The sequence below is a fragment of the Haliotis cracherodii genome, unplaced genomic scaffold (genome assembly GCF_022045235.1).
Source record: "Haliotis cracherodii isolate W230 unplaced genomic scaffold, xgHalCrac1.p SCAF_10, whole genome shotgun sequence".
Lineage (NCBI taxonomy): Eukaryota > Metazoa > Mollusca > Gastropoda > Lepetellida > Haliotidae > Haliotis > Haliotis cracherodii.
The window spans coordinates 44706275-44722169 of record NW_027266265.1 but is presented as its reverse complement, the minus strand read 5'-3'; the positions used below and the strand labels follow the sequence as shown (position 1 = coordinate 44722169).

The window sequence follows — 15895 nt, the reverse complement described above, 5'->3', positions numbered from 1 at the left end:
ACAGTAATCAAAGGCGGTGTGTATTGCGTCTGAGCGCTGAGCAAACAGCCAGTCCCGAAGGAAGATGAATCGCTATATGAAACGATTCTTTCTCGTCAAATTTCTCACTCACTCGCATTTCTGGTAATGCATTGAATGGTAATAGAGAGAATATGTTATGAATAATGGCATCTTGTGCTTTGATTCTGAAACAGGATATTTGTCCTCGATAGGCATTGTCCTGGAGGTGTTAGTTATCCTGCTCTCCCTTGTCTTAAATAACGCTGCAACGTCCTTGTGAGTCTCTTTTAATACCGCTTCAGCCGCAATTAAGTCCTTCGCGTTTAATTCGTGTCCTTTTTCAAAGGTAATTAGATGTTTGAAGTAAAGATTATTTATTACATATTTTGGGTAGCACATTTTCTTCAAAGGAAAATCCCTAAATGGTTTTCCTGATCTTCTATGAAACAGGCTAAGTGTACCAGATTCTGGGTTCACATTGGGCCCAGCAAACAATGCTTGTACGAGGCGACTAAATGGATCGAGGGTTAATGGGCTGTTTGCGTGTCATCGCACCCGGATGATGTGGGATGTTGCTCATGATATCAATCCCTGGTTCGTCTAGTTCAGATTCGATTATTTCCAGCTGGAATATTGCCGACGGCGTAAAACAAAAAAATAAATACTCATTACACAGTAATGTTTTTTATCAGATCTCAAAATAGATTGCCGCATACGAGAACTCTTCCCACCCACTATATTAAGTGATCATATCTAATCAGGGAACATTTACGCTGCACTATCTTCAGCCGCACGCCAGATCTGATGAAATCACCGAATTCTCATTACATCGCCCTAAAACAACATCAACACCTGCTGCTACAAGCAAATGCTATTTTCCTGTCACTGGTTCTAATTAACCGGCCGCAGTTGAGACTGTGAGAACTGCTTGCAGTACAACTAGTTCTGGTGGCTGATTAAAGCTAGCCGAGCCACAATCAATACGCCAGGAGAGAGGTCCACCGGCACCATCCCTCGACTCTCAAAGCGTTCGTCTACCCTGACTTGGGACCTGTTTTCTCTGGCGGAGGATTCTTCAGGTCCTTCGGATAAAGAATGTTGTGATTTGGACGCTTAAATTGTTTTGAATTGAAGGAGCTACCTCTAACTATATTTTATTCGTTATACCAAAGGCTGCGGACGTAGTCCTTCCGAACTCAGGTAGGTCGACTATGGTGAAATTTCCTATTGCTATTGAATCTTTCATCGATTCGTTGAGAAAACAAATCAAGAGAAGTTGAAGCCGATTGTAAACTGTGTCCCTAGTTCATATGATGCGGTTTTTAGCATTCATTTTCTGAAGTTTCTTTGGAAAGGTCAGTTAAATGTTTATAGTGATTGACATTAAACCAACAAACCAATGTAGGACATAATAGATTTTCTGCAATTGTATGTATTGGATATTGGTTGCTAATGGTAATGTTTCCTCTTCTCGGTAATCGCGATGTTCAAGTATGGAGTTATTGATATAGGTTTAGTAAGTAAATAGAGGGTTCTAATCATGGCACTCTTCGTCAATACGGTTCATTTTCTGATCGTTATTGGATACCTCAAGGAGTGATCGATTTCCTATCAAATCTCATCTAAACCTGACTTGGCCGTCCACGCCGTTGCTCTTGGTGATTGTGATTGAGGTTGAAATTGACACGACAGTCGACATAACTGTTTGGACCTCAGTGCCATTCTCAAACGTTAACCAATTAAAGAAGACGATATTATTGTCTAAGACAAACTGTTTATGGCCGTCGTTTGAGGAATTGCTTCTTGTTGAAACCTGATGTTCATATGTATACTATCAGGTAAATATTTACACGTAAATGAGTAAATGAGTCAAAATAATGTTCTAATTTGCCATGTTGAACCGCTACTTCAGTGCTCTCTGCTTAGTACCTGTGACGCGGTAGTGACTGACAATTTCTTATTCATGGCCTCGGCTTGTAGGAAACAGATTCTATTTTCAGCCAGTGGTTCAAAGCATTATTGTTTACTATCATGGTAGGCGGTGCCAAATAATTTCAGAATATCATGTTCAGCGACCGATGTTTGTCCTTGGCTAGAACCTGACGACAAATACATTTATTCCAGATTATTTGTTTCAAACAAGACTCTCAGACCCCTATCGCGGCGCCCAAGATGAACGTTACCTTAAACATCATAACAATGTGAATTTATTTTATTTTTAAAACGTCAACGTTTTAGGGGTATTCATTTTCACATTTGTGCTATTACTCCAATGAATTTATCACTACTAGGGTCGTTTACAACTACCACGACCGTAGTTGTTACATTACTGCTACTCGACTACTACTACTCCTGTTACTACCACTACTACTACCTCTACTACTGCTACTACTGCTACTAACAAATTAGAGTAGTGGTAATGAAACTGTAATTGTGATCAACACATCTGATAAGACTTTACGTTTACCCTTATCCCATTACTCCGTGTTTGAACGATTCCATGCAGAAAACGTAGACATAACGTCTATTACGACTTTTATCAGAACTATGTCATAAAAAATGCATCCTTTCATCTAAACAAAAATAACGGCAGACCTTAATATCGATATGGAAGGACTACTGCAATGATTATATTTCTCGCAAACGCCAGCTCTAATTTTAATATTCCCATGTGTGGTATCTATTTCGACATGTTTGCTGTTTGCGCAATACCCCGAGTTACTGGCGAATACCTGTGCCATGCTCTGATGGTTGGACATTGAAGCTCACAACAAACCCTCGCCAATCGATATCCGCCTGTATTTGTTTAACACTTGTATTTCAAACCTCTCTTTAAAAACTACCTTTTTTCTGGTAGCCAGAAATTAGTTCTTGTTTGCGATGACAGTTCTGCCTCTTTTCATCAACAAATATTCAGAAATCGTTAAAGTGTTGATGACTGACTTTGATTGCATTTGTGAGCTTAATTGAAGCGGATGTCAAATTTCTTGCCATGTCTTAATTGTAGAGACGAACTTTATCAATGTCGACAATGTATTCTGCTCAATTTGTGAAAAGCAACGCGACTATCCATGTGAACTTTACAATTAGGAGATGGAATGGATATTGTTTGTGCCAAATATACAATTACTTGGGTGGGTGAATTTGTTTTAACGCCCCTTTGAACAGTATTGCAGATATATATCGTCATGATGTTGTAGGAAAGTCCGATTGTTTGGCTTATTTTAAAATAACATTTATACTGCTAAAAGGAATTTGAAAAAACACCAGACTTTCTCACATGACTATAGTTAATCTGACATGGCCAAAACAATTTTACACAAACCTAGAAACAATCGGGTCGAACCCACCGTCAAAGGTTTCTGGAGTTCCAAGGCGCCTAAGACGTCTTGGCCACCCGTGCCCCAGTATACAATGAAACCCTGTTAATCCGATGCGTTTCCCAGTGATGTAGTCCGGATTAACAAATGTCCTGATTAACGGACCATGGACACAAAGTAAGGTGGAAATGTTTGAATGGAGATATTCCCAAAAGCATCCGAGAGAAGGGCGGTGTTCCTGACTAGCGGGTCTTTCTGTATGGACAAATAACGCGAAACAGAAAGGAAGATTCCGAGTGTCATTTGTGTTGAAACACAACACGTGTATAAAACCAGTGGTTCAAGTGTATGTCCCGGTACATTTTACATGTGATGTATCAAAGTCTACCGACCGCCTCCGTGGTCTAGTGGTAGAGCGTCCGCGTCATACCAAAAGACGTTTAAAGATGGTACTTGTTGTTACCCTGTCTGGCGCTCGGCAATAAGAGGACTGGTCGGCTCGGAGTCAGTATACTGTGTCTGAGTGGGGTATTCATGTTAAACTGCGGCATGGTATCTCAGTGGGCTAGCACTATAAATCGGCATCAGTCCTGTCTAGTACAAGCAGCCACACACACACACACACACACACACACACACACACACGTGCATGCACGTCGCTATATAAGCGCAATAATCTTGGACGCGACGTTAAACCCAATTTCACCTCACCTCACCTCAAAGTCTACCACAATGATGTAGTTGTCTGAATGTCTCGCCATTGCTCCATTCCGCCCATTCTTTCACAGGTTAGTGATTCACCTCTTGGCAACTTCCAGATTAGAGTGAGTGTTATGGTGTTACGCCGCTTTAAGCAACATTCCAGGAATGTCACGGCGGGGGACACCTGAAACGGGCATCGAACCCGGGTCTTCAGCGTGATGAGCGAACGCTTTAACTACTAGGCTACCTCACCGCCTCTCAAGATTAGAAGCTGTCTGATGTTTCATGCAAAGCTGCAGCCGTTAAAGGTCTGGCCTAATGTGGACCTGTCTGCTCGTAACGTGCCAGGTTGTAGCCTCTGCCCCTGAACACTCTGCTTGTCATGGCTATTATAGTTATTTCTAACAACGTCAATACTTCATCTGCGTGTGTACACTGCGTTACAGCATCACATATGAAGACATGCACTTTGCGATGTAAGTGCTGTTTTAACTAGCCAATTGTTTGTACCGTTAGGGTACCGCCATCTTGTCTCCGAGAAATACCTGCTCAGTGTCAAGATCGTGAAGTGTTGTCATAGAAATCAAGGTAATGTGAGGTGAAATGGGGTTTAACGTCGCCAAAATAATTGCACTTATACAGCGACGTGTGTGTGTCTGCTTGTACTAGTCGGGACTAATCCCGATTTTTATAGTGCTAGCCTACTGAGATACCATGCCGCAGCTTTACATGAATCTCCCATTCAGACATAGTAAACAGACTTCCAGCCGACAGGTCCTTGTTTTTGCCCCTTAATGTCGAACGCCAGGCAGGGTAACAACAAGTACCATTTTTTAACGTATTTTGCTACGACTGAGCCGGGGATCGCGCCCACGACCTTTCGCTCTCCGGGCAGATGCTCTACCACTAGACCACGGAGGCAATGTAATGCAATTAAGAGCATATATATGACAGGAATATAGATATTCCCCCAAAACGTTGGACGAAATAATAATCTGATGAAGTCTCTGTATTTGAGCATCATGTGCTCCAAGTGGCACATTTGATTGAATGAGCATATTACCTTGCACCAATCAGAGCATCGCGGCATGTACTGTAAGCCTGTCGCCTTTGTCTGGGGGCACATGTGATTGGATAAACATATAATTGTGCAGCAATCAGAACAGCAAGACGTTCTCATTCGTCACCACTCGCCCCTTTCCATAACCTGCAAGAAGACTTGTCCCCCTATCGATGAATGTTATGTGCGAAAATACGACAAACCAATCAGAATGCGCCTATGATTTCAAGTTCTTCGTCAAAGAATCCCTCAGAAATAATTTCTGTTTTTACATATGTCTTGCATCTAAAAATATACCCAAGACACAGTTAAATGTGTCCAATCATACTGTATAATTTCGCATGTCCTGATGTGCTTTTAATTGCATCTGAAATATAAATGATATATGGTGAAATATATGTGAACCATTGCGCAACGAGTTGACAATTGTTTTATGTATGCCCGTTTGCGCTAAGACGGAACCCGGTTGCAAAAATGGCCACGACAGGGGCACGAGTCGCTATTCGGCTTGTCGCCGGAATAACACGAGTTGGTCACGAATGAGACGTTCTGTGAGCCCTTACCTAGTGTTTGTCTGATTGGATGGCCGCCTAATCTTGCACCAATCAGAACAACGAGGTATGTGTTGTATCACCGACAATAAAGGGGAAAAGCTGGTTTTATAGTGCTATCCCACTGAGATAACACCGCAGTTTAATACGGGTACCACTCAGAAAATCAGGGGCATGGTAACAACAAGTGCCGTCTTTTAAGAACTTTTTGTGTGACGCTGTCACGGAACCGAACCACCAACCTTACTCTCTCTATCCACTAGACCACGGAGGCGTCATGGGAAATAACTCTGCTGTAGAGGTCGATAATCTAATTGCAGCATTATTGTAGAAGACGAGTGGAATGAGATTGTTCGGAAGTACCCACTATAACAATACGTTGTAAACATTGTCATCGCACCGCTACAGAGCGGGTCGATTCTCACACCATCTCTCAACGGTTTGCTTGTTCCAGAATCATTACAGCTCATTGGTGCTCACTCCATCAACCACGTGTCTGGTCAAAGGTTGATTGCGTTCATACTTCTATGATGTTTTGTCGTTCTTTCTATCAATCACTGGCTCATGTGCCCCGGCCTTGATTTCTTAAACACTGGTGTGATAATTTAATGTTGGTCATACTATCAACCACTGGATAGTCTGACCGGACTTTGATAACCTGCCGACACATGACACTTCATTTCTCTTAGGTCAACTGGCGGCACGGGCGGCCCAGTCGTCTCAGGCGCCGCAATTCGCTGTGCAGAGTTGCGTCCCTTCGGCACGCCAGAAACCTATGATTATGGGCTCGAATCCCGGTTCGCCCCAATTATGTTTCTAGGTTTGTCAGCACCATAGCCGTGTTCGTGGGTTGCACCGAAGTGGTAAACGTCTAAGACCTGCATCTCTTCGGGCTTTTCTCCCACATTAAGCTGACACGCCGTGATATGACTGAAATACTGTTAAAAGCGGCGTTAAACACAACTCACTCACTCACTAACTCACTCTTAGGTCAACTAGACAACCGGGCAAAAGAAGTATCCACTCATGTTTGGTGATGGATAAAAATAAAACAAACAAGAAGTAGGTAGGTAATTTCATACGGATATCATAGTTGTGTTTTGGGGACCTGAGGTATCGGCTACTGTTTTCAGTCTAGAAACGTTTTAATATCGTATGCAAGTTATTGGTCATATCCAGTTTTCAAGTGTATACTTTCTTATACCCGGCAGTTTATGTCAACAAAACATTAATCTACAAATAACATCTAAAACTTTAAAGGACAACTGTTCAATTGTCCCTTTAGAGTGCATATCCTGTCAGGTCATGCATGCCCTTTGGCCACAAGAACGGAATTCGATAGATTCGCATGAGGAACTCTTTAATGGCCAGAGTCAAACTATTCAACTGACCAGTCGAGCGAGAAGAACCAGGGTTGCTGCGCCAACGAGCCGTACTGTACCTTAATGGGACAGGCTCATGTTACTGGGACGAGGAGAGACTCTACATGCAAGCTATTGACTGGTAAACCGTTATTATGGGTAACATCTTGGCATCAGACCCAGTGTCATATATGTAGGTGTACTTGAGCACTCCTGCAGTTCCATTCAACTCGCAACGTTAATAGCATGTAACAGATGCTGAACGCTGGTACTGGTGTTATGTTTCAACCTTTGTATTTATTTATTCATTAGAATTTGCTTATAAATATCTGTTTGGAATCATCGCGACGATTTAGTACTTTTTGTAAATGTCACCGAATTTTATTTAAACTCAGTCTCCTTTATCGGTTTTTATCCGCGACATTTCCAGAATGTAGTCAGTAATATCTTCAAATGGTTACTGCTACAGCATCGAAAAGCACTCACTACTTCTCTTCAAATGGCCAATCACCACTGAGACATAACAATGGCTGGCTGTGCCACTGGTGTTGTACGATCGTTATCGACCGAGGATTAAAACCTAACGCAATTTTCTTTTCAATTTTGTCAGGGACAAATCCCAGCCCACACCGCCTTTAAAGACAATCATTTGTCGGATCCTTAGGTAATGGTGTATAATAGATTAACGCGGTGTTAATGCCCAGAAACTTGATCAGACTGGCGTCAGCTGCTCCAACTTGTAATTCTGTTGAGTTGCCTGACAATACAATTGTCGCTGAGTCAGCATAATCAAACAATGACTTGGTCATTTCACATGGGTCTTGACCTATGTACGGAACAAATTAGGGTATGTGATTATTGTTTCGATTGAACAACCTCCGTCAAAAAGAATATTTTTGGACAAGTGAACGTCAGATTGGATGTCACCATAAACATTTAGTTATTGATATGAGGATGGTATGAAAACACCAAATGTTGTAGTTTCTGTCGAGATCGTTCGTCAAAGTGTCAAGGTGTGTTACACCACTCGTGCTCAAAATGTGTTTGATCTAGGTTACAACACTCAAGCTCAGTAGAAACTTCAAAGTTTTATGGTAGACTTTCCCGCATCCATTTCCAAAATGATGTCCGATGCAATTCCATATTTTGACTTGTGCCATAATATTCCCGTATTTCTTCAGATGAATTGACTTGCTTTTGCATGTGTTTGTTGGATGCCATCGGCGAGCAGGATACGCTGGTAACATCAGTATTTGATAGTTATTCATAAACACACGATCATGATATAGCCGGAATCGTAAATTGACTCAGCTTTTAGTGGAGATTTCTTATGATTATGGAAAAGGTTTTGTCGATTTAATTTAAAGATTAATCGATGAAACCATTAATGCCAGTTAAACCATTTGTTTGATTGAGTGAGTTGGGTTTATCGCGGTTTTTAGCAATACCCCAGCCACATCCAGGCCTGTGATACCAGCAAAGGGTGGCACCCATGTTCGAAACAGTAATATATGATACTTTTGTTAATGATGACACTCAAATAGTTAACACGCTTGAACACAGGTTAATTTCTTAAGAATCAATACCAAATCTTCGAAGCTTTTATAATTATTTGTCATACTTGGAAAAACAACACCAGTCAAATGTCCGCCCACTTATTGACTCACCCGATTAGTTTCATATCGTTCTACGTTGAGGCGACATTGGAGTCTAGTTGAGCAGGAAGGTGCCTTATCAGTCCACTGCATAACATCCGTCGTGTATTGATTATAGTTTATTCATCTACTTTTTAAAACATAACTGCTATCTGTAGATTTCAGCGTCCCGTTCTGTTGTCGTGCCAATGCAACGGTGATCTGTTAATTACATATGAAGTCAATACGGTGCGATGCTCTACTGCCATCAAAATGGTTCAGCAGCAGTTAAAGGCAGCTGTTGTCTCTTGTCTGATAGCTCACATAATTAAAAGCGATACAACTCTTGCCATAATCGTAATATCTGATGAAAGCAGAGTTCATTATTCAAATAGTGATGGCATCAGGTGTTCGCGAAAAGATGAGCATGTCCTGCCCCACAAGTGGCATCCATCACAAACTCACGCAAAGGCAAATCAATATATTCAACTTCCAAATTCAGGACCATGCGGTCTTTCTCTGAGTTAGTGGAGTTTTTGGTTTGGTGAAACGTTTCAAAGCCATATCAAGAATCATTCACGTAGATGCTTCTCTGGACTTCTGTTTGTAGACCCACCCATCAAAAATAGTTGCTGGAGTCATTTCTTTTCCTTTAACGAAACAAATATGTCTTGATTTTATTTTATGCAGACACAAAGGTTCCTGAAGGAGGGGCATTAGGTCTTCAAAATCAAGATACTGCCTAATGTGGGAGGACAGCCCGAAGTGATGCAGGTCTTAGACGTTTACCACTTCGGTGAAACCCACTAACACGGGTATGGTGCTGACAAACCTTGAAACATACTCGGGGCGAACCGGGATTCGAACCCACAATCATAGGTTTCTGGCGTGCCCAAGGGACGCAACTCTGCACAGCGAATCGCGGCGCTTTAGACGACTGGGCCACCCGTGCCCCCGAATTTGGTCGAAACCCTGATAAGAGGCAAACTATACCCCCAGTCAGTTTCAGCGTTGAACAATTGGACAGTTAGTGTTATTTTAGGCTGCACAAATACATCTTCTTGGTTTACCGACAAAATAAATTTCTTGGAAATGAACTGTATTGCTTGATAGAAGAAATGGTTTTTGAGACCCCTGAAAAAAAAATCAGAAAATTTAATCGGGATAATTCTTCTTTTATTCTTTTGTCTCCTTCCTAAGGAAAATCCTTGAAACAGGAAAATACAGTTGTCTGGCCATTATATTAATAAACAAATCGTTTTGACCGTTGATATATTAAATTCTTTTCCATAACACTGTTTTTGATTCATGAGAGAGATATGACACTTCTCACACGACAAACTCAGGGTGCCCAGAACCCCAAACTTGCCATCAGTGCTATCCATTGAGGATCAGCTAGTTACAATGTGTGACTTGGCCGGTTGTGTGTCATCGTGCCCTAACAATGTTAATCGGTGCTCATGCCGTCAATCACTGGTTTCCCTGGACCCGATTCAATCATTCAACCATCTTGATAAAGTTGTTATTTTGCTGAGTTTGGCGAAATATAACATTAATTTGTCTCGAAAGTCTTCTATGAACATACTTATCCCAAGAATGCTTCCACACCTTTGAATTCCGACGAATGCTAAGAATTTCGCAATATCAGAATGGAATCTCTTTGAAGTCTTAATGCTGCCAGTTTGAACTACTGAATGCGTTTTACTTTGGCTTTGAACTATTATCTGTGTTTCCATTACTTCAAGTGGTGCAAGTATGGCACTCCTACTTTAACCTTTAAATAATCGATCTCCGATTGTCGTCTAATGCATGCTCAAAATGAGGCCGAGTACAGGCAACCGCATAGTGCTAACATCATTAGCAGAAAAAACAAAGGTTTCTGATTGTGAACAAGGAGTATTTTCACAGAACAAGCAACAGCTCGGGTATAAAACGTCCACAACAAAGGTGTCTTCTGATGGTCCCATGTCTTTTTCATCTTCTTTTCATTTACCAAAGTGTTTCATAATCATAACAAAATACCCATGCTCGTTGGTAATCGTCGCTTTAATGTTTTCCTTAATGTTAGCATTAGGAAAACGAGTTTCCGGATAAACGGTGCGTAGTTTAATGTTAGTCACTGTAACGCAACAAACAAGGGATGAAACAATCTCCCCACATGTAACAACGGCTTCATCTTAAAACTATGGAGGCAGAGAGGGGACATCACTTTCTCGCCTTCATTTACGGCCGCGAGAAAGCAATTCGTGAAATGAATATCGCTTTCTCGTCTCGTGTTACCGCTTTCTCGTCTTGTAACATCGCTTTTTCGCGGCCATGACTGAAGGCGAGAAAGCGATGTCCCCTCTCGGCCACCATATAAAACCCATATCACAACTGACAGGGAAGTGTAATCAGCCTCAGTATGTTGGGTGTCAAGCATTAACAACAAGCGACAATACATGTATGTCTGGGTATGTTGACAATGTATCTATGTCACCCTGAGTGGAAGCTGGCTTGAAACAACGAATATTAAATTCAATGATATGCAAGATTGAAGGTGATGGAGAAACACACACCTGAACGCAACCAGTGGTTTAGCCCATGCACGTGCAATAAACGCCCCAGTCAATGTGGGTATTAAATGTTTCATTCCAGATGCAACTGAACTGCACTCTCGAGAGTTGAAAATGCGACGTGTTATCTCTAACAAACTTCAATGGTTTTGAGTATATATTGCCAAATACAGTTACTGTCATCCCTCCACATCGCCTCCGTGGTCTAGTGGTGGGGCGTGTGCCGCGTCATGCCAAAATGCGTTACAAAATGGTATTTGTTGTCACCCTGACTGGCGTTCGGCCTTAAAAAGGGCTGGCTGGCTCTGAGCCAGTATACTATGTCTGAGTAGGGTATTCAAACTAAACTGCGGCATGGAATCTCAGTTGTCTGGCGCTATAAAATCGGCATTAGTCCAAACGTCCTGTGAAATATGTCACAACCGTTGTTACATAGTAAAAATAAGAATTCATGGATGAACAACTTCTTTATTTACAATTAAGAGCGACGTTTCGGTGTAGGTTCTAACACCGTTATCAAGCAAGTGCATATATATGTAACGTTGTTACAAACCCTGGCACTAAACTCATGTCGTTATATAGAGTCCCGTTATACAGGTTGACGCCTCCATACTGCTCTTACGAGGGCACATAAATGCGTTATTTGAGAGAGGTATTATACCAACTGAATGCTTCTGTGTTGTACAAACCCTATGGCGCCATAACGAGGTGTGTTATAACAGTTGACTGTACATGCTTTTTTAATGAAATGGCGCCATAACGAGGTGTTATAACTGTAAAAGTCATGTTTTTGTAATCCGATGGCGGTATAACGAGGTGTGTAATAACTGTATATGCTTTTATATTCTGATGGTGGTATAACGAGACGCATTATACGAGCTGACCGCCTCTGAACTTGACTAAACCATGGCATTATAACGAGACATGTTATTCCCTTTAACTGCGTCATGATTGTAAGAACCTTATGAACGTAAACACGTGACGTCCTATGCCAGTTGCCCGAATGCGTCGTACTAACCGTGTGGCATTATTAGGCACATTATGCCAGTTCGTACCAGTGAACCTGATAGAATTACGGGGCCCGGGTGGCCCAGTCGTCTGTGGCGCCGCGATTCGTTATGCAGAGTTGCGTCCCAATGATTGTGGGTTTGAATCTTGGTTCGCCCCGATTATATTTCTATTGTTGTCAGTACCATACCCGTGCTCGTGGGTTTCACTGAAGTGGAAAATGTTTGCATCCCTTCGGGCTTATCTCCCACATTTAGCTTGCACGCCGTGATGTAACTGGAATACTGTTAAAAGAAGTGTTAAACCCAACTCACTCACTCGCTCACTGATGGAATTATGAACAAGGGAGATCTTAATCAACTTCTGATCTTAGTTCTGGCTTCCAATAACATGTCCATATCAATCACTGTATGGTCTGTGTGACTTATTTATTTTGATATGTTCTGCAACCAGGTTTTATACTTCAACCTTACATGTTGTGTACACTTCAATCTATAATCCTTCAATCTGCATTAACATCACTCATCCATATGTAAATAACCTTCCTACTTCACATTTCTGAACACCATTTGATAACATAACGCTGTTAGTACCTCCACGTCGCGTTCATTACAAAAGTGAGTTACGCCGCTCTTAGCAATATTCCAGCAATATCACGCCGTGTGGGGAATCGAACCCGGGTCTTCGGCGTGACGAGTGAAGCTTTAACCACTAGGCTACCCCACCGCCCTCATTCTAATAGAGAAGAACTGTCTCCCTCTTCACACAAACTTCTAAATGTCACTTAAAGAATCAATGGAATTATTACGAGACGTCTTATTCCGGTGGCTGCATATGCTGTAGAAATATAATGCCCTTTGGTATAGTAACCAGATGCATTGCACCAACTTACTGCCTTTTAGCTGTAAAAACCTTAAGGCGTTATAACGAACTGCTATACCTAGTGGTCTTATAACAAGTACTATATCTTTAACTATCTCGCCTGTCTTGGTTTCCATGAGAAAGGTATGTCAATTGCTATCTTTTCTGAAAGGTGAGAGAGTCAATCGATAGAATTATGGGTGTTCCGATGTATGAACTTTCCACGTTTCATGAATTATAAACACAGAAGAGGGTATTTTGTCAGCGTGACGTTGATACTGCCTCAGATATTAATATTCTGACATGTATAAGCCCGGTAGACATACAGCAAGGGGTGGCTAAAAGGTTTATATATTACGTAATGTGCTTTCTTGTTTTATCTTCATAAAGTATATAAATTAAAGGCCCGGATGGTTGTGTTGCAGGTCTATACGGTCACAATGGTGCTACATCCAGGTATGACGTCACGAGAACATGTATAGGGAATGCCCATATTTGGGCACTAGTGTACACCGGAAGTGAAACTCAGGGAAGCAACTGTTATGGACCGGAAGTGACGTAAGTGAAAGGAAGTGAACATTGTGAAGTACTATTCCGTCATCATATTCTTAAATTTGGAGTGCGTCTGCGTCGCCATGTTGCTGTGCTAGTATCGTCTGTGAAGACAACCATTGGAGGATATATTACAGTGTAAGAATTTGGGATTTTTTCGGAAAGAACTGTTGGAATAATATTGGTGCAAGATGTCGGATCAAGAACTGGATCCAGGCATAGAGATGGACCGCCTCGCTCTGCCGAATCTGAATAAGGAAGTCCCAGAGCCTAGCAACGATCCTCGATTGTCCCTCACCGCATCAACGCCATCTTACGGAAGTACGCTCAGTATTGGACCAATAGCATCCACTGCAAATCTTCTGCGCATTGATCTCGAGCAAAAGATAAGCCGCCATACTGGCGAGGAACGGGAATTGTGGGATAACCGGTTTCAGTTTATGCTGTCGTTGATTGGTTACGCTGTTGGGCTTGGCAACGTATGGAGATTCCCGTACCTAACACAGAAAAATGGAGGAGGTACGTTTTAGTTTAACTATTCATTGCTGGATTCTGCATTGATTAATGTTTTGCTGCTTATTAGTGTATTTTATAGAAAAAAAGTGGTCTCCTCATCAAACAATGCTTAATGTTAGTAAAGCGTAAAGCGGTGAAATATCGTGTTTATATAATATATCTTGGCTGTTATGTCTGGATACGAATGTGATAAATATGATACTGTGAGAGAGAGGGAGAGGGAGGGAGGGAGAGAGAGAGAGTGAGACAGAAAGAGTAAGTGCGAGAGAGAGTGGATGTGAGAGAGGAGCAAGATAGGTGAGTGTAGAGAGAGTGAGAGAGAGAAAGTGAGAATGTTAGAGAGAGAGAGAGAGAGAGAGAGAGAGAGAGAGAGAGAGAGAGAGAGAGAGAGAGTTTATTCAGTATTGGATGCCACGCGACCCAGGTCATTAATTCAGTCACTTGCTATCAAATATTAAAACAATACCTCAATGCAATGTACAATGAAGTGTGATGTATTGCTGCCAATTCAAGAGAGTGACTAGTCAAATGTCTCTTCAAATAAACTGACTAAGCCTCTGTTAAAATTAACATTTTTACAGGACATTGATGAATGCATGAACGGTATTTATTAAATATACATGCAAATAGTTTTTCTCTGCTTGTCTTACGATATGGACAACAAGAACAAATGATATTCATCTTCAAATAAGCCATGCCGTTCACATAAATATACAGGAGGACGTGTTGTTATTACAACAGAACTTTCAAACCATGGGCGCAATGACGACATTTAACACTAAATAAATGGGATTTTTATCCCCATTATTTTCCTGTTTTATCGGGTTTTACCTGAAGAATCTAGAAGAAATGTGGTTAGTCTTTGTTCATGTAAGAATCATTCCTTGTATTTTGAACGAAGGAAGAGGAACCATGTCTCCAAGGCAGGGAAAACCATTTGATGTAAACAAAATAATGTGAATATTTATATTAAAAAAATATTCAAGATTAATCTGATCTGTTCTTTACATAAATAAAAGCGACAAAACCATTTCCATATCCAATAGGAATCTCTGCATTAAGCACAGTCGATTGTACAATTCCGACTATATCATGAGCATGTGTTAATGAAACACTATCAAATAGTAATGATACCAGGTGTTCGCGAAAAGGTGAGCGTATCCTGCCCCGCCTGTGGCAACCGTCACAAACACATGCAAAAGCAAGTCAACTGTTCACCTGAAAAAAACCACGGGAACATGTGGTACAAGTCAAAATAGGGAATTGCATCGGACATCATTTTTGTCACTGATGCGTCAAATTTGGAAATGTCCTTCACATGATTACCATAAAACTTCGTGAAAGCTTTACTGAATGTTGTAACCTTGATCAAACAACTTCTCAGCATGTTAACATTGTTGAAGTAATCACGTCGCATCACAACATGCACGTGACGTTCCATCCACTGATTAAATTTCTAATGAGGTCCATTGTCAGCTGTGTTTCCCATATAAAGCAGTGGTCTATATCCATTACCTTGCTCCCAGCGACATACGACCCCTTGGGGAACATTCTCTTACTACTCCCTGACATATATTCCATTAGAAATGACAGAGCAATCTACAGTGATGACCCTGCTACAATGTTATCCCGCAACCAAGGTCCTTAAGCACATGGTCTTGGCCGTGTTTCCTTTCTCATGAAATGCTATTTTCCGAAATACATTATACCTAGTGAATAATGAAACTAAAAACCAAGAAGCCTTTTGATGTGCTTATTTTAAGAGGTGGCAATTA

At 41.3% G+C, this 15895-nt stretch overlaps 1 protein-coding gene across 1 annotated transcript in view; it reads left to right on the top strand.

The window, feature by feature from the left end:
* Nucleotides 1–1014: 1014 nt before the first annotated feature.
* The window catches only part of LOC139451198 (sodium- and chloride-dependent transporter XTRP3-like), a 61865-nt gene continuing 46984 nt past the window's right edge, over nucleotides 1015–15895 (top strand). Inside the window, exons 1-2 of the mRNA XM_071232943.1 lie at nucleotides 1015–1200; nucleotides 13478–14123. Of these exons, the coding sequence (XP_071089044.1) occupies nucleotides 13796–14123 (328 nt within the window). The 5' untranslated portion in view covers nucleotides 1015–1200; nucleotides 13478–13795. The remainder of the gene's footprint in view (nucleotides 1201–13477; nucleotides 14124–15895) is intronic.